This window comes from Rhopalosiphum padi, chromosome 4, assembly GCF_020882245.1.
Source record: "Rhopalosiphum padi isolate XX-2018 chromosome 4, ASM2088224v1, whole genome shotgun sequence".
NCBI lineage: Eukaryota > Metazoa > Arthropoda > Insecta > Hemiptera > Aphididae > Rhopalosiphum > Rhopalosiphum padi.
The window spans coordinates 48,748,427-48,774,804 of NC_083600.1; the positions used below are offsets into that span (position 1 = coordinate 48,748,427).

Below are 26,378 nucleotides of genomic sequence, written 5' to 3' on the forward strand. Positions count from 1 at the left end.
CTATGTATCTGATAACACTATATTATATTTTAAGTTTCATGTTTGTGGGTTTTACAAATCTACAATTAATTTATATTTGTGTCCGACGATAAATCAAGTATTCAAGTAAACTTTAAAGCAAATTCATAATATTATAGGTTGTTATTAACAGTTACTCAGTTATTGATTTTGATGTTATGATTTCGTTTTTCATTACTACGTTTGCCTAAGAGTAAGTAACCCTATTACACAATTATTATTATATGTTTTACACTGTTCAATTAATTTGGTTTTCTGTTGTAAAAGAGTAATTATCAGAAAACCAACTATATTGTTAAACTATTAAGTTATAATAAATGTATAAGTAGGATGTAGGTTATATAACTAATAGTTATAAAATAACAAAATTGATAATTAAAGTTAAGTAAGACTATGGCGACTGTAACAGAAATCATGGCTAGAGATACCATACTACAGACTATATGAAACTATATTTTCATATAGTCTGTGCTTTGTGGTTAAAAAGGATTGAGAATGCAAATTGCGTATTGAAGTATTTTAAACAAGTAGCTGTGTAGGCACCTATCTAAATGAAGTCCAAATCTAAAACCACACAGATGACCACAAAAAATAATAATAAATATAATAACTAATAATTATTAATAATTATAATTAATAAAAATTAATTTTAAGTTTAGTTATTTTGTTATAAATTTGTTAGACTAAATAATAGGCTATTATTAACATTAGTATATTTTTTTTCCAGATTTATAATGCATATAAAATCCTTGGTCATTGACGGCTTTAAGTCGTATGGAAAACGCGTGGAGTTGAATGATTTTGATCCAGAATTCAATGCTATAACTGGCTTAAATGGTACAGGGAAGTCAAATATTTTGGATGCAATATGTTTTACTTTGGGTATATCAGCTATGAACACTATACGTGCTTCAACTATGCAAGATGTTATTTATAAAAGTGGACAGGCTGGAGTTCATACAGCTACTGTCACTATCACTTTTGACAATAAAGACAAATCAAGGTCTGCTCCACATTATACACACAACGATGAAATTGTCATTTCACGAGAAGTAGGAATGGGTTCTAAAAATACTTATAGGATTAATGGTCTTACTGTACCGGCTAAAAAAATTATGGATTTTTTTAATTCTCTACAAATGAATGTCAATAATCCTCATTTCATTATTATGCAAGGTAGAATTACAAAAGTATTAAATATGAAACCTATAGAAATATTGTCTATGATTGAAGAGGCTGCTGGGACTAACATGTATGAGTCTAAGAAAAGAAGTCTTGAAATGACAGTGGGCAAGAAAGATAACAAATTAAAAGAAATGCGAGATGTTGCCGATGAAGAGATTCTTCCAACTATGGAGACTATTGAAAAAGAAAAACAGATGTTGGAAGAATTAAATATGGTTCATGGTCAGTTAAGAATATTAAAGGAAAAGCTTGATAATTGGAATTATGTGCAATTAATGAAAACAGTAAATAAATTAGCTGACGATCTTAAGAAACTAAATATTTTAAAACAGGAAAAAGAAGAATTGATAGAAACATCAAAAATTCAGGTAAAAGCTATGGAGGAACAAATTAAAGAAAATGAGGAATTGCTGAAAATAAATGGTGGAACTAATTTGAATAAATTAAAAGTTAAACTTGAAGAAATAGAAAAAGAAAAAGACAAAGTACAGCTTCAGGTAAATGCATGTAAAACAAACATAAATGTTGAAGTTAAAAAAATTAAAGATCTTGAAAAACAAATTAATAATAGTAAGAAAGGTTATGAAGCAAAGAAAAAAGAGATGGAAGACTTTAATAAGATGAATGTAGGTGTAGAAGAAGAGAATAAAAAAAATACAAATGACTTGGATGAGATTGATAAAAAAATACGATCATTAAATTCAGGAAATATATTTGGTGATGAAGATAATGGTTCAGTGCAGGAAAATATTAATAAATATAATTTAGAATTACAAAACCAGCAGACAGAAAACCAACAATGTGCAATTAAAATTGATGGATTAAAAAAAAAGTTAAATGAACACTTAACTGGTATGAAAGAAGCACAAAAAACGTATAATATACAAATGGCTCAATTAACAGCTAAAGAAAAAGAATATGAGAAAGTTAAGGATGAATATATAAAAGCTAGTGAAGCATTAAATCAACATCATAATTTGAAATCAAGTCGTGATAATTTACTCAGAGAAGTACGCAATTTAAGTTCAAAAACTGAATCGTTTGAATCGAACAATCCGAGTTTATTCTTTAGATACAATGATCCAAGACCTAATTTTGATCGACGTAAAGTGCATGGGCTTATTTGCCGTTTATTTACGCCTATTGATTTTAGATTTGAGCTTGCATTAACAACTTTGGCTGGAGGTAAATTATACTTTATTGTTGTTGAAGATGATACTGTTGGTAAAGATATTTTAGAAACCAATAAGTTTTCAAGTCGTGTGAATTTTATTCCTCTGAGTAAAATCAAATCTAATAGTTTGGATCCTAAAATTATAAGTAGAGCTCAGCAAATTGGTGGAGCTGATCAAGTTTTTCCTGCCATGTCACTTATTAAATATGATAAAAAACACTTAAAAGCTATACAGTGGGTATTTGGACAAGCATTTATATGTACTACCAAGGGAATTGCTGAAAAAGTTTGTTTTGACCAGGGAGTCAATAAACATTGTTTTACTTTGGAGGGTGATCATTTCAATCCTTCTGGTAGTCTTACTGGTGGAGCAAATACTCAAAGGCTTATTTTACAATCAATAGCGAAACAAGATGAAGTTTCATTAGAGCTCCAAGCAAAAAAAGTTGAATTTGAAAAGGTGGATAATAGTTTGCAAGCCATGCATAATTTGTCAGAAAAGGTAGCACAGCTTAAAGATCGACAAATCTCTGTTCAAGAGGAGTTGGAAAAAATTAGATCAGATGTACATTTAGGACAACCTCATCAACAAGTTACTGAATTTAATAAAATTAATCAGCAAATAGCAGAACTAGAGTCTAAGTTGGCAGAAGGCAAAGCTAATGAAAAAGATTTGCAAAAAAAAATTAAAGACTTAGAAAACAAAATGAAAAATGCTGAAAATATTCTAAAAAAACAGCTAAGTGATGCAGAAAACACTAGAAAAAATATTTTGGAAAAAATAAAAAAAAACAAAACTGAATATGATAAAAAAAAAAATAACTACAACAAATTAGAACTTGAAATAAAAGATTTAACTGATCAGATGCAAGAAGAAGAAAATCAATTGGTCGAGTTAAATGTGGAGAAGAAACAACTTGAAGAAAAACTTCTCACATTGATGTCTGAACTAGAAATAGCTGATGATAAATGTAAGGAGGCATCTAAAGAATATGAAGCTCAAAAAGAAATTGCAATGCAAAATTCTAATGCAATTCATCAAAATAAATTTTATTACAAGAAATTGATGGAAGAAATTTCAACTGGTAAAGTTAATCTGGCTGAGCTTTCTTCAGAAATGACTAAAGTGACTAATGGATCAGTAACTGCTCAAGAAAAATTTAAGGATATTGATAAGAGATTACCCGACGAACAAAAACAAATGGCACTTAAAATGGATTTTATAAATTTTAAATCTGGTAAGATACAGCATAGTATACCATTTTTTATTACAATGATGAATAATATAATTTGGGTTATTTATAAGTATTGATAATTTTTTGTTTTCAACAAACAATGCTGATTTTGTATTGGTTATGATAGCCCATAGACCTATAAAACTAAATATGTGGATTGCATATAATATTCCCATAGGAATGTTGAAGTCATGCGGCTATATGCCAACAGGGCAATGTTTACAAAATAACTCAATAAATAATTTACCTATACTGAGTGATAATAATACAAATAACGAATTTATTTTCAGTTTCGTATAATACTAGAATTTTGTAAACATTGCCCTTTTACAATATGACTGTGGACTTCAATATATCATGAGGTTGACTATCTAGTTGTTTTTTATGTCTGGGTAAATCTCAGCAATAAAAATGTAAAAACACGCACTAACATACTTTATAATCATAAGTATTCTAAAAAATGTCAGTATTATGTTCTTATCATATTTTATTTAAAGTAAAATATTCCCAAAAATAATTAGTAATTAAACAATAATTAGAATAACTGATGTATAATATGTATACTCATCAAAGTAATGTGTGTGTTTGGTGTTAGTTTATAATTGTAGGCTTATAGAATTAATGAAATAGCTCATATTATTTATACATCATAATATGTTAATCAATAAGTATTTTGAATAGTTTAAATAATTATATATTATTTGTTCACAGAGGAATGCATTCGGTCAGTCAATGAACTGCAAGCTAGGTATGACCAATTAGCAAAAGTTGTAGATCCCGGAAAATTGAATAACTTTCATAAACATATTCAAGAGTATAAGCGACTTCAAAAAAAACTGGAAACAATTGTAAAGGATAAAATTAAAATTAATGAAATAATTGAAGAATTAGAAGTAAAAAAACGTCTCCATTTACAACATGCTTCAAATCGTGTGAATATAGAGTTTGGAAAAATATTTAGTAGTGTATTACCTGGTGCCCAAGCTCGTTTAAAACAAACAAACGTAGATGACATCACAGCTGGCTTAGAGATTTGTGTTGCATTTAATGGACTATGGAAAGAAAGTTTAGAAGAACTAAGCGGTGGGCAACGCTCTTTAGTTGCATTGTCTTTAGTCTTAGCAATGTTGCTGTTCAACCCAGTTCCTCTTTACATTTTGGACGAAGTAGATGCTGCTCTAGATCTTTCTCATACCCAAAACATAGGCAAAATGTTGAAACAACATTTTAAACAATCCCAATTTATTGTAGTATCGCTCAAGGATGGAATGTTTAGCAATGCTAATGTTTTGTTTAGAACAAAATTTGTTGATGGATCTTCTGCAGTAACAAGAACTACTTGTAATCAAACATAAATTTAATATTGAATTTGTTTTTTTATTATATAATATTATAACAGAGTTATAAAATTAACAGTTGTATCCAACTTACATAGTATAAAGGTAGTTTGATTTGCTTCCTTTATTTCTGCTATGCTCTATGCTCCAAAATTGTATTCATTAGTTTAACATACCTTGTATTAATTTTTAATATTACTTTAATTAATCACCTAATAAGCATTTGTCAAGGCATTTCAATTTTTTTTTTATATACATTTATTTTATAATTAAATTTTTTATTCATGTTTTGATATTTAAAAGTACAGCTACAATGTTTTAGATGATAGATTTTAATATTATGCTATTTTTCGTACAAATATTTTTTTTTTCAAATATATAGACATAGTTAATTTATACTTAACTTTCTTTACAATTATGTATATACAAGTTTTATATGTACGTTTATAAATATGTAATAATATAAAATACAAATACCAAACATTTTACATTTTTAAATTGTAGAACTTAAAATTTAGTGGTATTATTGAGTATAAATGAAGAGAACAAAATATGTCTTGCACTTTTATTTTTAGTAAATTTAAAATTTACATTGGTTATTTTTTTTTTTTATTGATTGTTATATGACGATACATTAATTGTAATTTGTTTTACTTGTAAATTTGGTTTAGGGTCAAAATAGTTGGTTTATGCTTTAATGAACTTAACTGATCCGTTTATTATTAAATATAAAAAAAAAAAAATAATAATACCTTTTAGTACTATACGTTTATGTTCTTAATGTTTTAAAATTCACAAATAGAATTTAGGATTATAAGATTAATGCATAACATTGTGTTTTTCATAATTATAATATTTTGAGCAAAACTAAATTTAATCAGAATTCAAATTATTCATTTCAAAGTAAAAATTGACTGTGATACTTAGTGTTTGGTTAAGTACTTATAAAATCTAGCTGATTGTAATAAAATGATTTTCAATTTAATATATCCTATAAATGAGTGATTCTCTTATCAAACATTCATTATTTCAAAATCTATGAATGTTATTCAAATTTTTCATAGTTATCAGTTGCAATGAAACATTTAAAAAAAAATATTTTTTTTATTGTTATAATTTTTAATATTTTTAATTTCTTTTTTCATAGTATTTTGATACATAAAAATCCGAATGAGTAGCTTATGAGTTAAAAGTTTAGGTAAGTAGAGTAGTAGACCAACATTTTGTGGCGTATCGTAAAAAATTAAAAAGATAATCAATATTAAATAATATATTTTGAAAACTTTGTATTTCATTTCGACTGGAAATTATGAAAAATAATGTTTTTTCAAAAACGCATCACTCAGTATACATAAGTATTAATAGTTCTAGACAAAATATTAGGTGATACATCAAGTATTTAGGTTACCTAATATTTTGTGTAAAACCATCATAAGGTAATTAAGGATTATCTTTGAATTAAGAAAATACTTGTTTAACATTAGATTTTGATGAATTAATATTTATAAAAAGTAAAAATGGCTATAGTACTATTTACCGATGGGGTATTAAGCACTTATCAAGCCTTGATTCCTCTCCTAAACAATAAACATGGATTATATTATCCATTTTAGCTATTTTGTAATGTAAATTGTAAACCTTCTTCTAGTTCTACTCTCTTATAGTATTTAGTCTGTATAATATAATATAATCAAGGTGTATCAATTCACCTTGAATATTAATATTATAAAAACTATAAACTATAATATTTATTATTCTATTATGTCGCTGAATTGCTGAATGAACGAATGCTGATAATCCAGTGTCAACTGATAAGACAAGTGTTAAGTTGTGTAATATCTGTTATCGATTTTTGTTGTTATCAGAATTCGACGTCACTGATAACATTTAGACAATATTTCCAAGTTTCCACAAAATTTTTGAGTTAAACTGTTAACAGTATTGAGTATTGTTACTTAAAAAGTTGATCTGTTAATACACTTCCTGTAGGATCTTGAATTCCTAGGGTACAAAAATATTACGTCCTACGTCTTAGGGCGACGAGTTGTCAGTCCACCTGTTGACCAAACGTCAGTACACTATTGTACACCCATCTAAAATCATAAAATATGTTATTGGTGTTATTATGGATAGGGCTGTGACCAGAGAACCAATCTGGCAGAAGTGCAGATTTTGCCAAAATGCCACGTTTGAACAATTGCATCAATTTGAACGGTAAGTTCTTCAATATTAGATCTATACATCAAATGGTCAATTTGATAAAATTACTGTATTGACATTTCCTCATTTTTGTTCTCATTCACAGTTATATTTACATGAATAATTTTTCTAATTTTTGATATAGTTAATTACAATACGTAAATGGTAAATACAGTCCCACTGAGTCTTAAATCTTTTACCAGCCCTAAATCTGTTAAAATTATTTAAAAAATTAAATTTGATACTGAATACTGAAAAATTTAGTCTTGCCCACTGCATTAAACTCGGTAAATTACTTGGTCTATCTAAGTATTTCAAGCCTGATAAATGATAAAATATTGAATTAAAATTGTCTTTTACATTTATTTGGGATTGTCAAGTTTCAGTAATATTATATGGTGCCTTGAATCACATTGTAGTAATGTAATAATACTTTTTTTTGTACTCAAGGTTATGTAAAAAATTGTATTGCAATTTTTTTTAAAATTTTTTTTTATAATAGTGGACATTTCAATAGATCTCTATTTTTTATTCTAAAATATTGTATAAAAATGTAAATAAATATTATATTTTATTGATTCATAACTATTTTATAATTTTTAATTAAGTAATAAATATATTTATTGGTATATAGACATACAGAACTTTTACAAAGTTATTGAACAATGTATTCATTTAACAAAATCAACATAAATATACAATTGCTTGTTTATAGTATTTTATTTGTATGTGTATGACTATTTCAATTGATACATTTTTACTCAAATACATTAAATAGAAATTACCCAAATATTTGTTAAATTTACTGAAATTGAAATAAATCATACTAAGATTAAATACCTAATTTAACAATAAATAGACTTTGTATTAATAATTTAATTATTGTAGGTACCTATACATGTAGGTATTATATGCAATATAAAGATAGCAATGTATTATAAAATTTATAAAATTTTAAGAGTAGATAAATCAATTTTGAATTTTTGTTTTTTATTATTTATTTATGGTAATTAATAAAGATGCATTACTACATTCAAATATCTAACAATTTTTTAAAATTATTTTTATAGACACTTATATGATGTGCATAGCAGAAGAAAAGATGGTCAATATTTTTGTGAGTATGGTGCCACTAGAATTTGCTGCAAAAAGTCTAATGAATCTGATTACAAAATACATGTTGTACAAAACCATGCTTTCCATTCAGTTAATTGTGTCGTACCTTATCGTAAGACATCAGATAATAAACGGCCATCAGATGAATGGAATTTCTATTCGGCCTCCCAAAGTCTTGCTACTGTTTTAAACGATCCAAGGCGGCCTCGATCTGTAAGTTTATGTTTTTTAATAAATATCTTTTATTAAAAATTAAATTATGTATGTAAAAAAATAAAAATTAATTTTCATTTCTTTTTAGAAAGATTTTTTTACTAAGATATGGGGTGATAAATTCACTGATACAAGTCCAATTCCTCCACCTCAACATTTGCCTGTAGTAAGGCCACAATACTTTCAAACTTATCTTAAACGTATACCAAAAGTAAGTAATGTAGTCATTTTTTCAGTATTTTGAATATAATTTGTGTGAACTATTAAATTCTAGCGACATAAAAAACATGTGGAACATCAGCAAAAAAAAGATAAACAGGATTATCCTTCTGAAATCCTTCAGCAATTTCCGAATTTACGTTTAACTAAATCAACAGGTAAGAATGAAAACATAAATTATGTATTTAAAACAAGTCTAAGGAAAAAAACTATGAGAAAATAAACTAATTTATTTATTAAAGTAAATCAATTACAAAGTTTTGTTTGTTATAATTATTAATTCTTTAGTAATTGAATCATAATAAATAATTTTATAACAAAGGTTTTTTATTGGAATTCAAAAATTAAATGAAAATTATTTTGATCGCATCCAAATGTTTTAATAGGCGAAGAGATGAAAAATTTTGTTTTACAGTTTGTAAAGTGGCTGGGTAATGTTATGAGTATATAATAAAATGTATGTAACCAACATACTGAAACAACTTTTTTCTTTTTTACTGTGAATTTTTTTTATAGATCTAAATTGCTTTTGAAGCAAAATTTAGCAAAATTATATGTATGTTTAATGTTATATTACTTTTTAGACAGGGTCAATTATGATTTATCTGAGGTTCCGTCTATATTTTTGGAGCCTCATTTTGATCTCAGTAAACGTGAAACATTATTTACCGTGTTTCCCAATATATTCCTCACATCAGATACCCATGCCAATGTTGATACAGCTAATATTAGAATATCTGATAAATCTATTCACGAGAAAAAGGTAATTTTAAATGTTTATTTTGTGCTGTGTTAATTGAATTTGATATTTTTGATATTGTTTTTTTTTAGTTGAGCCATTATTTGGATACTGTAGAGGTAAAAATTGCACAACAAGTAAGTTCAAAATCAGAAGCATTTTTTCATACAATGACATCACACGATACTCTTATGGAACAAATTCGTCTATCAATACAACTAGCTCAAAACCTACGGTATGTAAATTATATATTATGATATTATCATTAATATCTTACTATTTTTTTTTAATATTTATACATTAATATTTATGTTTGTCATAAAATACTAAGTAGTCTAAGAATATATTCTTAAAAGTAATAAACCAGTTGTAATTCACCTTTTGTTGTTAAAAGCTGTTTTACCGCCAGTTAATCGCATTGAACTTATTGTATTTTATTATTTTATTAATTAAAAGTAATAAATGTTTGATATAATGTTTGTTTATTTATTTAGTTGTAGAATCAGACAAGTAAATGAAAAATTTGTATCAAAACCGTTGACGATTTTAAAAACTAAAACCACCATTTTAAATCATACCAATATTATTGAAAAGGTACGAATAAAATAATAATTATATAATCGTATAATGTGGCAATATAATTAAAATATTTATAACTTTTTTTTTTCATGCATCTAATCTTATTTTAATTGTTAATAGTTGAAATTAATGGCTACAGTATATCACACACAAACAACAATACAAGTATTATTGTCAGCTGCTGATTATGTTGCTGCTTTAGACTTAATTTATACCACTAAGGATCTATTATCTAAGGAACTTTCTGGGGTCCACTGCTTCAGGTATTAATTATTATTATTTATAATTATAACCATTTTAAAACATTGTTTGTAGAAGTGACATTTGAATAGTGTAATAATTTTCCATTATTTCAAAATGTATTTCAGGCATTTGACTTCAGAATTAAATGAAATTATTAAAATGATAGATGCATTAATGGCTGGGGAATTTGAACGATGTTCATCAGCAGACCTCAATCGTCCATTAGTTGGTACTGACTTCGAGGTTTTGGAAAAAGTATGTTTTTTTTTAATTTTAAGCTTCATTTAAACAGTAAAATAATATTACTAATTTAATTGTTTGTCAATTTTTTAATAGGACAAATTATTTTCAATACTTATGGGGATGTTACGACGTAAAAACTGGGCATTTTTAGAAGCATACAGTAAAGAATGTGAAACAGCAATAAGTGCTGCAATTAAAAAAAGTGTTATAGATACAATTGCAAATAGTGATGTTGATCATCAGATCAATCAGTCATCAAATTTAGAAAGTTATTTGCACTGTTTAACTACTAACGAATGGTTGAATATGCTAGAAGACTGTTCTTTCACATTGTCTCTTCTTTTACGAAGAATAAAGGTTAGTTAAAAGATTATTAAATTTATTTTTACCTTTATTTGAAACATTAATTTTTCTAGATCAATACTTTTTGGAAATTATTTATTGAATTTAATTTTTCTACAATCAATAAACTAAATATGTATTGCTTAGTATTATTCAATTTTAGTTTCTATTGCTTATGGTTTAGTTTTTTAGAAGAACTTATTCTATTTAAACATTTTAATTTTAACAAAAATAATTTATTATTGAAAATGTAATAAACATAAATATAAATATGTAACCAAATTGTATGACATCTTTGTATTTGTATTTTAGGCAGGATATAATATCATGCAACATGCTCTTAATGTTAGCGCTAACAAGTTGAATAGTCCTAATGAAAATACTATTGAGTAAGATATTAATTTGTTGACTTCATGAACAATATTTATTTATTCAGTGACTTAAATGCAATTAATTTTAGTTTAGAAGAACCATCATTTGACTACAACTTAACTGAAGAAGATTATATCAAAGTCAGAGCAAAGCTGACAAATCTTTTAAACTCAATAACTGAGTGTGCTGTTGTTAAATATGCTCAATTAGTTTCTAAAAGTTCAAGTGCCAAGTATGTGCTTTTTATTAAATAAATATGTTTATAACATATAAGTATTAAGAAAATAAAATTATTCATTTAATATTTTATTTATGTTTCCAATAGTGCTGTGAGTGAACAAGTAAATGGTATAACCGAACAACTTAATGGAGATGATGAATCCAGAAATTATTGTTTATCAGATCAAAAACAGTTGTTGCGATTATCCGAATGTATAAAACAATTAAGTGAATGTTATGTAGAAGTGTGTCCTAATCAAGATGTTGGGTTTAAAATATTGCAGACTGCCATGCAATCAGAGGTTGTATTCTTGAATACCAATTTTCAATATTAGGTTATAATCCTTACAAACATATAATATATTCCAGGCCAACAATTTCATTAAAAAATTTCACACCGAAAAAATCAACAAACTGCAATTAATTTTAGATAGTGAAAACTGGCGGCAAACAGTTGTGCCATCAGAATTTCAACATTTAGTCGAATACATTCAAACTACTGGTATTTATGCTGATTATTTAAATTTACACTTGATTAATATGGATAATTTTTGTAAGTTAATAAAGTAAAATTAAAAAAATGTAATGTAATACTTTTTCAGGTCAATTTTCAGTGCCCAAATCATTATCGCCAAAGACACCCACTAAACCAGCTCAGATATTGATGGTAAATGATGAAAGTTTTGCAGTGGTTGGGTAAGTGTATAATTTTTTGTTAATAAAATCAGAGTAATATAATCAAACAATAATTTTAGGACTGTGTTACTTTTGATTCAAATGGTAGCTGAATACTGTACAAAGGCTGACGAGATAAATTTGGCCGCTCAAAGTTTATTACGTTATGTGTGCGAAATTTTAAGAGAATATAATTCTAGATCACATTATTTGGTAATTCAAGCAAAGGCAATATCAAACAAAACTGGTCTGAAAAGAATAACGTGCACGAATTTGGTGTTATCACTTAGAGCTTTACAATTATTATTATGGATTGTACCTTACATACAAACACATTTTTCTAGTAATTATCATTGTTTCAATATACTTATATTTGTAACAATACTACACCAAGTAAAATGATCAAAAGAAATTCATTTTGTTCTCTGTACTATTTATTTATTCTGCATTAAATTTTTAGGGTTTTTAGAAGAATCTCAAGTAAACACAATATTAAACAGAGTTAAAAATGATATGACAAAACACATTAAAGATGTACAAGACAAACTGAATGAAATTGTAAAACAGATAATCATACAGCAAATGTCAAACTGGGAAGCTAAACCTCCTATTCCATCCAAATCGTTTCAAACTATTTGCAAGTAGGAAAATTATGTCAAGGTAGTAAATTGTATAATTTTAATATTTTGTTTTATTTTATTTTATAGGCATATATGTAAACTTCACGAGGCCATAGCAAGTATTCTGCCTAAAATTCAAATTCAATACTTGTATAGACGAATACATATAACATTCAAAGAAATTCTACACGAATGCATAAAAAAAATGGACAACACTAATAATGACGGACCTTTACGCGGGTAATTTAAATATTTTTATTTATATAGTTTTAGAGTTATTCAGTTATAATTAATTAGTTGTTAAATTTTAAAATGTTTAGAATTGTGTCGTCAGAATTAATGTTTTACATTAAGTCATTAGAAAGCATAGACGCATTACCCAAAGAAGAAATGGCATTGCAGTCGATGAATGATATATGGAATGAAAATTTTTCAACGAACAACAGTCATTAATAAAATTATACAGAAAAAAATTGAGTTGAACAAATTTGTACCTATTTTTAATGAGTAAACATAAAAATTGTTTTAAAAATAATTTTATCCATGTACTGATTAATATAAAAATTACCAATAAACCAATGTAATAATGGTCCAATACTACATATATTTTTATTGTATTAGCTATTTTGTTTTGTTGAATTATTCAAATTTTTTTTTTCTGGTTTATTGGTTTATTGGTATTTTTATAATTAGAGTGGAGTTATACATTTATATTTAACCTTACAATCAATTACAAAAATATGTATTATTTTTTCTAGTATTAGTTACTACTATTATTCCTTATTTTATTTTTTTGGTTTTTCATAGTTGGGATGTTTATAAGAATATTAATCGTTATTGTTTTTCAACATTGTATTTCATTATTTTAGTCAGTTGGTGTCATGTTCAAAGACTGAATATGCTTGGTCAGAAAAAATATTGGCCTATAAAAGCATAATATTGAAGACTTAAGATTGTATTGCCTATGTTATTAATAATTTTATTAAAATTTTTCTACATTTTCCTGTTTAATATATCCTTAATATTCAACAAAATGAAATTAATATAATCTCGACAATGAGTTTTTACTCATTCGAACAGAATAAGATTTGTATTGTTGAGTTCAAAAATCATAAGTGCTACGTGTTTGATATTTCTAATTTCTCTGGATTGAACTAAATTATTTTGATTAAGTAACTAATGGTCACAAAATAGATTGTGCTAGAGCTAAATACATAAGAAATATGTCCTTTAAAGTTAAGTCCATAATCAAAAATAACACCAAGATATTTAACACTTATAAACAATTACATGTGTGCTTTAAATGTTTGCAGTTACATGTATGAGCACAACACAGTTCTAATTATCTATTTTACCTACTTGTTTTTTTTTTTATAACAAAATAAGATTCGTTTTCTTTATCAATTGTGATATTTTTTGTCCTGTTATTATCTTTTAATATGGCTATACCAGTTACAGATATTTTCTTTCCAGTATTGTTATTAACATACATTAATAATTAAGTTATAACCATTTTTAAAACAATAAAAAGCCAATATAAAATAGCATATGTACCTTAACATTTTGCATTTGAGAATTATTATTTTGACAGCTTAAAAATGGATTAGTACACGATTCCTGAAAATAATTAGAAAATAAAATACCTAAATATGCTGTAAAAAATGTTTAAAAAACAGTGTAATTTCATTTGAATCCAATTTTTATCCAATAATACAAGTTTTACATAGTACCTAATCGTTATGTTGAATACAACTTTGTACAGTTACATAATATATAAAAAATTAAATAAATGTATAATTAATTAGTTACTTGTAATAAAGATACTGCAGTACTGGATATACATGGTTCTGGAAATGTCGTTGCTGCAGCACTAGTGTCAATTGTGTATGTAGGATATATCTGTTGATTAGTTTTTTATGTTATTTGTAAAATGTATATTTGAAAAAGTACTTACTGTTCACTTCTATAAGATTAGGAAGAATATAATTGTGGTCATCTAAATGATACATATTAGAATTGGATGTCGGATGATAATATTACACGGAAAAAAACTACAACACAGGAGATAGATGTGTGAGACTATGGTTTTTTAAATAATGTTCATCCATAATTTTATATTTTTATATGGAGCAGTAAATGAGCTGTGATGGAACCAATATTTATATTTTCTTAGTAGAAGAATGTGGAATTTTTTTTATATTTACCTATAAAGATTTTTTTGATAACAATTGATTTTTAAAAAATGTAAATATGTTTCCACATTGACAATTACAATTACATTAGTTAACCATTTCATAAAAAATATTCACAAACATGAAAAAACAAAAAATAATTTACTTACATAATAAAGAATTTAAAAACTTATAAAAACTAGAGACTGTTTTATCTTGGCAATGACAAACACTAGTTGATCAAAGCGCAAGGTAAACCTCCAAAAGAGTACTGAACCAAGAACCAATAAAACTAACTATATTCTATAGTATCTATAAAATATATAATATCTGTCTATAACTATCTACTGTTGTAGTATATGGTTGTCAGGGTTTTTAATGCATTTTATCTTTATTGCATTTCATTTTAGATGAGCTGTTGATTAGTAAAAGTAAGTCACTAGGTAGTCTAAGAAGGTTGAGGACCCCTGTTCAATAGTATATTAATAGTATATGGTTGTTAGATTTTCAATGCATTTTATATTTTATCAATAGGTATTACTTTATCTTAATTGGATTTAACTTCATGGTTAGTTAAGCTATTGATTAGTTATTTTTGAAATAGAGAATCAAAAGCCTAAAGGTGGACTGTGGAGTTGTGTTAAAATATCATACCTAATTATTTAAACATAAAAATATGAATATTTAAAATACACAAGTAATATGAAAAAAAAATAATTAGCATGGGCGATTAATATTTATTTATATATAAATTTTATTAATATTCATTCACAGATTAAATTATTGATTCTAAAGCATTTTTTTTTATCATATAGTTAAAAATGCCTCCATGTTTATGATATAGTATATCCACTTCAGTGTCAAAACGCAAAATGGCATTGAATGTGACACCTCAACACCTGTGTTGGTCTAAAAAAATAAAATAAATAAATAAGCTACAAAATAAATTCCCAAAAACATTGTTTTTATTTATTATTTACTTTCACTTGGATTTCTTGCAATGGTTTTCAGTTTTGTGGAATATCTATGTCATATATTTCATGACCAGTAAGTTTTAATGTTTCAGCATTTTCTCCGGAACGGAATTGCAATGGAATTATTCCCATACCAACCAAGTTGGAACGATGAATACGTCCGTAAGATTCAGCAATCACAGCTTTAATTCCCTATAGACAATTTAAATTAAAGAGAAAATTATATAAATATATTACCAGTAAAAACGGTCCTTTTGCTGCCCAGTCTCTTGATGAACCTGATCCATTATCTTTGCCAACAATAGCAATGAGCGGTCTTCCCTCTTTAGCATAAATTTGAGCTGCATCAAAGACATTCAACTAAAAATATACAAATAATAATTAGGTAGTTCAACAAAAAAGTATTAGATTAAGAATATGTATAACCTCTTGTCCACTAGGAATGTGCAATGTTTTTGGTCCAGTGTTCTTCACCAACTTATTTACTAATCGTATGTTAGCAAACGTTCCTCTAGTCATAATATCATCATTTCCACGTCTTGAGCCATACGAGTTAAAGTCTTTAGGAGTGATACTAAAAATAATTGGAATTTTAGTTTTTAACATATATAATTATTGAAATTAATAAAATGCTTAAGCTCACTTTCTCGAAGCTAAATAACGAGCTGCAGAACTATTTCTTGCAATACTACCAACTGGACTAATGTGATCAGTTGTTACAGAATCACCAAGAAACAATAATACATGGGCCCCTTTCACTGATTGAACACCAGGTAATGTCTAAACAATAAATATTTGTGTTGAAACTATGAGAACTATTCATACTATTTATTATGTTATGGTTTATACCTTTGTCATGCCATTGAAAAACGGAGGGTTTTTTATGTAAATAGATGATACATCCCATGGGTATATTTGGCCGTCTGGGGCTTGTAAACATTGCCAAGCATTAGAACCATTTTCAATGCAAGCATAGACATCTTGGAACATTGCAGGAATTACACTTTGTTTTTCAACAGCTTGGATCAATGCTCTAGATGGCCAAATATTTATCAAAAATACTGGTTTACCATTTCTATCATTACCTAAAAATATATAAATAATAATACATTAAATTAATTCTATTTTAATAAAAATGTGTACCTACTAAATTCAATAAAAAAAAATATATATATTTTTTAAATCGGACCACTGGTAGTACTCGAAAAATGTTTCTCTTTTAACAGTTTAAGTAGATAAATATATTTGATGGACAATTTTAAGGAGCGTTTAAAAATGGGATATTTTAAAATTGTATGTGATTTTAACTCTGTCATACTAACGTAATAATGTTCTTCAGTGCCATAGTCAGGGGGTTCCTACGAGCTTAAGCTCCCCCCAGAAATGTCAGGCTACAATAATTTTATTAATTTTTTTGAAAATACAATTTTATATGTTTGATGCCGTGATTACCCGCTGCCCCGAATACGGAAAATAGCTAAAAAAACTCATTAATTGTTTGTGAATTGTGGTGATAAAGCAACGCCATTCTATCACACCTACTTGATCTTGATTTGGTAATATATTAATATGTATAATTATATGAATTATATTGTCAGAAATATAATGCAAACTTAATTTGTAGTTATAATTGGCCATCAAAAATTAAGCCCCCCACCGAAAAAAAATTCTGACTACGGCACTTTATGACAAAAAAAAAGTTTTAATAAAAAAACACATACATTCCAAGTACAATAAGTTGCCAATATTCAAAATATTCTACTCCAACAGCCTTAATAGGTGATTGTTTAAGGAGCTTGAATGCTTATAATGTTTAATTTATATAATTATATGAAAGGGAGAGTTAGAGAATTCGAGAAATATGCAATTTCCCCATAATTTATCTTTCGGGGCATCTAGTCGATGAGAATAAAAAAATAAGGGGTACTTTAAATAACAACAACCACGTAAGTTGTCAAGTGTCCCAACAATCAGATATAGAGGTTGCGTTTTATATGAAAAAATTTTTAACGCTCACCTATAGGTTCAGTTTCAAAGTCGATGTCCATGCGTCCAACAATCGCGTATGCAATGACCAACAGCGTTGAAGCTAAATATAGTTGGAGCTCCATTTCAACAGCATGTACATTTGCGATTTTTTGAATTTTGTTATATACATTATTTTGCGGATAATTTGCGTGATTTTGCGGACTAATTTTCAATTTTGGCGGACAAATAGTTTTTTAGAAAATCAAAAACAACTACAAAAATTTAAAAAACCACTTATTTTATTTTTTAATATACCATAATTTTGCGGATAATTTTCGTATTACTTTTTAATTTCTGCGAACGAATAGTTTTTTAGCAAATCAAAAAAAACTGCAAAAATTTAAAAAACAACTTACTTTATTTTTTAATGTACCATAATTTTGCAGATAATTTGCGTAAATAAACTGAGAAACTAAGCAGGTTTTAATAGTCAAAATAATAACATGTTTAAAAAAGATTAATAAAAAATAAAGTACCTAATGAGTTTTTTTTAAATTTTGAGAAAAAATTGTTTGATTTGTAAAAATTATAATTTTAATAAGGTATACCTATTATAATATGAAAAATTTTTGTCAAGTGAATTTGAAAAGTCCGCAAAATTGTAAAATTTTATTAGCAAATCAACCATTTTATTTGATTTTCTAAAAAACTATTCGTCCGCAGAAATTAAAAAGTAGTACATACATTTACGCAAATTATCCGCAAAATTATGGTATATTAAAAAATAAAATAAGTGGTTTTTTTCATTTCACCAGCATGTCAACAGTTTTTTTTGATTTGCTAAAAAACCACTTGTCCGCAAAAATTGAAAACTAGTCCGCAAAATCACGCAAATTATCCGCAAAATAATGTATAAAACAAAATTCAAAAAGTCGCAAATGTACATGCTGTTGTAATGGAGCTCAACTGATCCATGTCTTAATGTATATTTTTGATTATTGAATTCGAATTCACAACTGGCATTCAATTTGTCTGGACTAATGTTAAATCCTTTAAATCCAATCTAAAAATAATATAATTTGTGTTACTATAACTAAAAAGTATAAAATGCAATGAAAAATAAATTTAAAAACATTTTTTTTTTACAAATATTTACTTTAATATTTTGTTTAAAATAATTTGTATTCCCTACAAATTAAAATGATACTAAGTACAACATACTTTTAATACCTAAATTATATAATTTAGAATACCTATTGTAATTTTGTATAAATAGCATATTATTACATAATACCATTAATTTTATATTTTATTTATTATAATATTAATACAAAAAGGCGCGGGTAAATAACAAAATTAAAATAAAGTTTCTTATAATAATGATTGTTATTTTTTAATATACAAAATAGTACCTAATTTCTACACCACATTACGTAACTATTTAAATAACAGTTTTTAATAATTTAAAGTATACTAGCTAAAGTACACATCGCTGCCAGGATTACAGTAAAAAATAAGATTGTTGAATAATTAAAAAATCTATATATTGTTATACATAATAATGTGCCATTAATGATTAGGAAAACTAAAATAGAAAGTAATTAAATTTCTTAAGTTTTAATAACATTTTTAGATATATTCAAACATTTTCATGTAGGTAAACTGCAAATATTTCATCCAAAACAAACAAATGAAAATGTCAATGATTTTCTTATTATTACTATAGAATTTTTTTATAAACTATTCATTATATTTTTTGTTGTTGTTTGGTATTATTTGTATTTTTAATTTTTCAAAACATTTAACATGGCAATATAAAGTTGGTTATCACAAAAAAAGCCTCTAACAACATTCATTGGAATAAAAAGCCCAGTATCAACTAAATACATTATTCGTTATTTTATTATGATTTGCATAATTAAATATAACCATTACATTTAATATTGTCGATAATTGTCTTTGTACCTACATAATTTAAAAAATGTTTAAGGGTAAAAATTTAAAATAATTAAAAAAATAAATAAATTGTCATTTGTATATAATTTAAATAATTTATTTAACATTTTTTTAATTATATAATATACAAATGACAAATGACAATTATTGACAATGTTAAATGCTGATTTCAGCTATACTTATAAATATGTTACAAAGATAAATGTTATGATTACCTATATTTAATCATGTAAATCATAATAAAATAACGAATAATGTATTTAGTTGGTACGGGGTTTTTTTTCTTAGATTTATAAAGTTGACTATGACTAAATACAGATTGGTGTAGATACAACATTACAACCCTACATTATCCAATGTATGACACTGTACTTTTGTTTGTTGACTTATTGTCATAGCAAAGTTATTCTTATCGGAATTGACGTTTATACAGTATGCAGTAATGCTACAAAAACTATATACGAGTAATGGGGGTTGTAAAGATGTGTGTGGGTGCACGGTAATCAAAGCGCATCGCCATTGGTTGCACAGAGAACTAAATATTTCCAAAAACTATTTAATTTATACATTTTTAGACTTTTATTATTAGATGGCTCATCTGCTCAGAACTCACTGAGAATTTGCATTTGGAGAGAAAAGCTTTAGCTCCCCACTAAAAATGTACACATACAGTCCATTTATTAAAATTTTTTTTAAAAAACTAATATAGTTAAATAATTTACTATCAAAGTACCTTCAAAAAGGTGAATCTTTCTTTATTAGTTATTACGTTCAAATTCAAGATTTTCATTTTTTTGTTGTGCATCGGCTCTAAAATAATCATAGCATTAGAAAAAAATAATACATGATATTGTACTCTTTTTTTTAAATTATTATTGGCTAATATGTGTTTATGTATTTTTACTGTTTTTATAATTGGATTATTAATTTATATTTTATGTTTCGTCTTATGATGTACTAAATCGTGTATATTTAAATTTTACACTTGGTAATTTTACCTATAAAAAATAATTTATACTTCAGTGTTTACTTTAAATTCTTCAATATCAAAGTATTTTCATCATAAAGACACACACTAAATGAGTTAACATTATAATTTCAAACAATTGGTTTTTATAATTGATAATAATAATAAAATAAATAGCGTAATCAGATGAAAAAAAAACAATTTTTATAGAAGGACCAATGGAAATATTGGTAAAACGGGTAGAATAGTATAGGCATTGGGCAATTACGACAGAGAAGGAGCTAAGTTTTAAAATGGCCTTTTTTTAAAATTTTTATATCTGGTCACCATAAATATAAAACAAGTTACATTAATTTTAATTTATTAATTAATTATTGTATACTATACACAATTATAATTTCTAATATATAAAATTAAAAAAATTATGGTGAAATGCTGAAAAAAATAACATGCTTTAAAACAATAATTGTGTATAAGTAGATGCTTTGAATTTATTGTTTTTACTTCTACTGAATTGGCAGCCTTTATTAAAATTGGAGTTGTACATGAACTATTTACTTAAATTACAAAATAGTGCATATTTAGTGCAATTATTGCGTAATTTTGATAGTTAAAAAAAAAAAACAAACCGTAGCCCATCAAAATAGTTTATAGGTATAATTGTATAAATACACAATATATAAATTATAATAGCCCCCTATAATTGTAAAATAACAATTAACGGAAAAACAAAACCGTAAATGAAAAACCCGAGATAAAAATTCTTCGAACCCTAAGAAAAAAATTCCCAGAATAGAATATTATACTTGTACACGTCCAAATGAAAATTATTGAACTAGAATATTTTGAGCTTTTACAAATTACAATGTTGTTAATATTTAATTATAAATATATAGGTAGAGGTAGGTAGTAGTTTTGTTATTTTTATCAACTTTATTAAATATAGGTGGAACAGCGGGCCGTAACAATAGCCCACTGGTTGCCGACCATTGCATTGGATGATCGAAAATAAAATATTTTTACACGTCAATAAATATTTATTTTAAGTATAAAAAATAAATTTAATATTCCAAAATTATGGGAAAATAAACTTACGTAAATATTCTTCAACGCTATTCGGCGAAATCGAGATGTACCACATTTACAGTTCAAACGTGCACCACCGCCGAAGAAACAGCTAACTTATTTCTTCATTCGTCTTCTTTGCGCTTCAGAAATCAGAATGGAATTATTAAAATACTCTATACAAATGAAAGCCCTTGTCATACACTAAAGGCTGTTGTTTAACGACTGTTCAATAAAACTATTAATAGTCTTCAACGAATGACGACGATTGTCGTTTGCCACGGATGATAAAAATATTATAATAATATGATACATCATATATTTTTTTTATAAAACTGTGATATTATAGGATTTATTTTTCTATTTCAGCTGCTGTCTTGACATACGAAACTTTTGATATCTAAAAAAAATGACTATAATGTCAAAGAATATTGAATTTATACTAAGTAACCGTGGACATATTATGCTAATATACAACAATTTTAAATTTATACACGTTTATTTCCGTAGTGCCGACCGCCAAGATGTGTTCTGAGGTGATCGTTGGGGTGGCCGACAAGGCGGCCGAAATTTCGGCAGACCTTTCTGCCGATTCATCAAGTTGTTGACACTAGTACGGAAACTTTTGACGAAAGGCTGCCGCGTTGGCTGTCGTTCACCAAACAATTATTCGAATAATAATAAAACCATTATTTTAGGTAATAATAACTTAAACGTATAGGTTTATAAGACTTTTATTAACCTTTAAGAGTTTGTATATGACCTTGTTGAATATAAGAGCCGCACCGTTGTTTCGGATTGGTGCGGAACACCACACCAGGAAAAATGTTCTTAACAGCATGTACAATGGAAATAGAAATAGGACGAATCCGCAGACCTGTTCTACGATCAACAGCGCACTGAACATCAGCCAGTATGTAAACTTTTTGTTTTGGACTTCGGCAACGGCGGCGGCGGGAGTGAAATTTTTCCGCTTTGGAGGCCAAAACACTAATGACGCCGTCCATTGTGCGGGGTATATCAACCCGATTGCGTTGCTCAACACCATTGCGTTAGGCCCGAAAACGAACAGAATTATTGAAATTGACAACAGAAGTCCTATCAGTAATTTAAATCTGGGTACGTTGGTCCGGGTCTCCATCCATCCGAACCAATTCGTCCATGGTTTCGATGTGTCGTGCAATATTTGGTCGATTATGGCCATCACGAATTTAACTTGTTCGTCTTTCACCATATTGGTGTATGCGCCGTGATTAAAATTATAAAATTTATAAGTATTTTTAATAATGCGTTTCGTAATATTACGTCTATTGTCGACAATTTTACAGATTATTATGGTGTATAGCTTTGTTTTTAGGTAGGTAGGTAGGTAGATAAGTAATTAATTAATTTAGTATGAATTTAAAATTTACTTTAAGTAATAGTGAATTTAAAAATGTTTCTTCTGCAAAGTCTATTTTGTTATTTTGTTACTATAGTTAAATACATAAATTGCATTTTAATACTTCATTATACGTAATTATTTATTACAGGCCAGATATAAAACTATCGGTTTTTTATTGTCAGTGATGATATGTGCCTTTCGAGTTTGATAAAATTGATCTATTTTTTTATAAATAAGAGCCAAGGATGAGCTAAATTAAATGATGATTACTGGTTGCTGATTAGACATATAAAAACCATATTGCTCTAAAATTTCCTTCCGGTATTTTATTAAGTCAACAGTCAACATCGCAATTAATCATTTGAAAATTATACTAGGTACTTATCTATATTTCACATTTATAATATACTTATAATTGATAAGTAATAATCTAATAATTTCTACGTCTTTTTTTGGGTATAATTTTAAAATACACCCACGTTATTTATCTATATGACATTATCACGCCATTTAGTATAGATACTTTTCATATAGCAACTAAATCACGACCACTTTCACTTTTAACAGTATGTAGACTTGACGTAACAAGACATTAGAACGCAGAAAATATAATTTAACTTAACTTTTAAAGTAGTTATGCATAATAATAAATACAAGATACTTTCGGAAAACTTCTCTACTAAAGTACTAACATAATTATATGAAATACAATGAATGTGTAAGATATTACAAAGACTTATTAACGGTTTGTGATTAAAAAAAAAAAAAAAATGACGTCACTGTATAAAAGTTTGAGAATGACAATAATATTATTTTCATAATATCATCTATTCACATTTTTTTAAATCAAAATATTTTTATTTGACGTTTAGCTATAAAGTAGGTATGTATAGAATACGAAATTTGCAGAGTTGGTCCAGTCACGACTATAGATAGTTTATCTTTAGCCGTGGGCCGTAGCCCGTGGGTACATAGTTACAGTTGATAATAATAAAACTAATGTTTACTTACCGTAAAGCTATACAAGGCGATAGGTTTCTATGAACCGTATTATTCATTATTTAATCGTAAGTTTTGTTTTTGACTAAATTTTAAATTGATAAAATAACACATATAATCACATGATAATATTACATAGTACATACTATGTTATGTGTTATTAGTTTATTACTTAATAGGTAGATTTTTGAACTCAAATTAAAAAATATATATGAATATGATATACTGATCTAGGTGTATGACACCAGGAGAGTAATTAAAGGTGTGATGAGGGGAGTAGATCCCTTCCGAGCCTTATTTAACTAATATTTCGCAATATTTATAATTTAGTAATAATCTAACTATAATATTACAAATAATTGTATTTTTAATAGAGTTCTTATTAGAAATGATAAATTGTACAGTTTTCTACCAAAAATAAAATTATCTCCTCCCTCTTCATGGAAAATTTCTAATTACGCCATCGTATGACTACTGAAACTATGCATGTAACACTGAGTGTTTCCTATATTTGTTTTCATTAATAACTTTTTTTGTGATTGTAATGTTTGAAAATTATTAAACTGTATTAAATAATCTTATTTATTATAAGTTTAACTAATCTCAATATAAAATAAAATGTTTTTACGTTGGTACCTGTTACTAAAAAATCTTATATAAGTACCATTCTAACCAGTGGCGTCTTTTGAATGTTTTTTTTTTTTTTTTTGGGGGGGGGGGGGGTGTCCAGATAATATAGGTATATACTTATTTGTTAATTGGTTGCAATATTTCTGTTTTACATCTACTACCACTAAGCTCATAATACATATACTCATCAAATATTGTAATGAAACATTTTTTATTTATTTAATTAAAAGTAGTAATTTTTATGTAATTTAAATCATACAGGTATAAAATACCTCCTGTAAACATAATTTTAATTTAAAAATAAAAGCAAATATAATTTAATATACTTAATATAATAATAATATAATATAATATTATTAAGACATATTAATACACATTAGTTACCATCATCGGTCATAATAATTTACTAATTATTACTATATTAATTAACAAAATATATAATCTATATATTTTATTTGTTACATTCGATACCAGTGATGCTATAATAATAACAGTTATATAAATAATTAAAAATATAATAGGATAATAAGTACATTGTTTAAAACTAAATTTATTTTCCCTCCGAATTAGTTTATGACTTTATATGATATTAAATTAATTAATAACGAATCACATATTATTATTTGGAAAATTCCCTTCAAAATTTATCGACATTAAATATTGAATTTTTTTTTTTTTGGTTTGGGGGTGTCCAGACACCGTGGACACCCCCCCCCCCCAAATACGTCACTGCATCTAACTATAATTTATACATATCCAATGATTCCAATGCATAGGATATATTATTTGCTTTTTAGTAATTATTAAATTTATATCTAATTTATAATATACATTCATGTTTTGTTCTTTCGTTAGTAAGTATGATTAAATTATAGGTAGGTACACAGATTAGCCAGATTAGGGATAAAATGAATTGCAGTATAACGTATAATAATATTAGTTTTATTTTTATTTCTTCAGATAAATAATATTTTGAATTTATATAGTAAAAAATAATTTAAACGATTGTCTAAATTTAATATTTCAGTTTTTGTGTTTATACATAGATATAAATATGATAAACTATACATTTCTATTGTATTCGTATATGACAGTATGACACATTGATACTACAACAACTATATGTATAAAAATAATATATTTTTATTTAGTTGTCTTTAAACAATTTAACGTAGATATACCTCTAAGTGGAAACAACTGACGTGTCGACTCGTTATAGTGAACAGCTTCCTTTATAAAACAATCGTGTGAACCTTCCCATTTCTACCATGTACAATTTTGCTTGTTTTAGTTAACAGATTGTAATAATATCCATTTTAAAATTTAAAAAAAAGTAAAAACATAATACAACACGATAAGAAAAATTTGTATTAATAGATTACTATATTATTTAAAGTACATGGGTAAGTATTAATTCGTAGACGTTCTATTGAAAGGCAAATGTAAAATTGCTGAAATTGTATGTTTTCATAGATAACATTATTATTTATTTCAGATATGTTGAATAAAAAACAAATTGAATTTTGTAATCAACGT

General features: G+C 26.3%; 4 protein-coding genes across 4 annotated transcripts; 2 read left to right on the plus strand and 2 right to left on the minus strand.

The window, feature by feature from the left end:
• LOC132929162 (structural maintenance of chromosomes protein 2) lies at positions 1-5,548 on the plus strand. Its single transcript, XM_060994304.1, has 3 exons — positions 1-211; positions 746-3,615; positions 4,324-5,548. The coding sequence occupies exons 2-3, from the start codon at positions 753-755 to the stop codon at positions 4,965-4,967; spliced, it is 3,507 nt and encodes a 1,168-aa protein (XP_060850287.1). The 5' UTR covers positions 1-211; positions 746-752; the 3' UTR covers positions 4,968-5,548.
• Positions 5,549-6,836: 1,288 nt separating this feature from the next.
• On the plus strand, positions 6,837-13,729 carry LOC132929929 (vacuolar protein sorting-associated protein 54). The gene is made up of 19 exons (XM_060995572.1): positions 6,837-7,163; positions 8,219-8,477; positions 8,566-8,688; positions 8,752-8,854; positions 9,281-9,459; positions 9,528-9,670; positions 9,930-10,029; positions 10,135-10,277; positions 10,383-10,512; positions 10,594-10,857; positions 11,155-11,231; positions 11,303-11,446; positions 11,540-11,735; positions 11,803-11,935; positions 12,036-12,129; positions 12,189-12,451; positions 12,569-12,749; positions 12,816-12,968; positions 13,049-13,729. Exons 1-19 carry the CDS (start codon positions 7,075-7,077, stop codon positions 13,179-13,181), a joined length of 2,907 nt encoding a protein of 968 aa, XP_060851555.1. The 5' UTR covers positions 6,837-7,074; the 3' UTR covers positions 13,182-13,729.
• A 1,900-nt stretch (positions 13,730-15,629) lies between these two features.
• Positions 15,630-18,201, minus strand: LOC132930781 (cytoplasmic aconitate hydratase-like). Its single transcript, XM_060996827.1, has 7 exons — positions 17,891-18,201; positions 16,723-16,958; positions 16,517-16,653; positions 16,300-16,447; positions 16,111-16,233; positions 15,880-16,065; positions 15,630-15,808 (listed from the first exon to the last, which is right to left on the minus strand). The coding sequence occupies exons 1-6, from the start codon at positions 17,982-17,984 to the stop codon at positions 15,907-15,909; spliced, it is 897 nt and encodes a 298-aa protein (XP_060852810.1). The 5' UTR covers positions 17,985-18,201; the 3' UTR covers positions 15,630-15,808; positions 15,880-15,906.
• Positions 18,202-22,327: 4,126 nt separating this feature from the next.
• Positions 22,328-23,063, minus strand: LOC132929234 (receptor expression-enhancing protein 5-like). The gene is made up of 2 exons (XM_060994428.1): positions 22,568-23,063; positions 22,328-22,491 (listed from the first exon to the last, which is right to left on the minus strand). Exons 1-2 carry the CDS (start codon positions 23,061-23,063, stop codon positions 22,328-22,330), a joined length of 660 nt encoding a protein of 219 aa, XP_060850411.1.
• Between the last annotated feature and the right edge of the window lie 3,315 nt (positions 23,064-26,378).

Bases quoted from the DNA above. Each gene is read 5' to 3' on its own strand.
- LOC132929162 (XM_060994304.1), top strand. From the start codon at position 753: ATGCATATAAAATCCTTGGTCATTGACGGCTTTAAGTCGTATGGAAAA. The intron at 3,616-4,323 runs GTAAGATACAGC...ATTTGTTCACAG, and splicing joins TTTTATAAATTTTAAATCTG to AGGAATGCATTCGGTCAGTC.
- LOC132929929 (XM_060995572.1), top strand. From the start codon at position 7,075: ATGGATAGGGCTGTGACCAGAGAACCAATCTGGCAGAAGTGCAGATTT. The intron at 8,689-8,751 runs GTAAGTAATGTA...ATTAAATTCTAG, and splicing joins ATCTTAAACGTATACCAAAA to CGACATAAAAAACATGTGGA. The intron at 10,858-11,154 runs GTTAGTTAAAAG...TTTGTATTTTAG, and splicing joins TTCTTTTACGAAGAATAAAG to GCAGGATATAATATCATGCA.
- LOC132930781 (XM_060996827.1), bottom strand. From the start codon at position 17,984: ATGGAGCTCCAACTATATTTAGCTTCAACGCTGTTGGTCATTGCATAC. The intron at 16,654-16,722 runs GTATAAACCATA...TTTATTGTTTAG, and splicing joins TTTTCAATGGCATGACAAAG to ACATTACCTGGTGTTCAATC. The intron at 16,234-16,299 runs GTTATACATATT...GTATATTTTTAG, and splicing joins ACATTCCTAGTGGACAAGAG to TTGAATGTCTTTGATGCAGC.
- LOC132929234 (XM_060994428.1), bottom strand. From the start codon at position 23,063: ATGGTGAAAGACGAACAAGTTAAATTCGTGATGGCCATAATCGACCAA. The intron at 22,492-22,567 runs ATAAAAGTCTTA...TCGAATAATTGT, and splicing joins ATACAAACTCTTAAAGGTTA to TTGGTGAACGACAGCCAACG.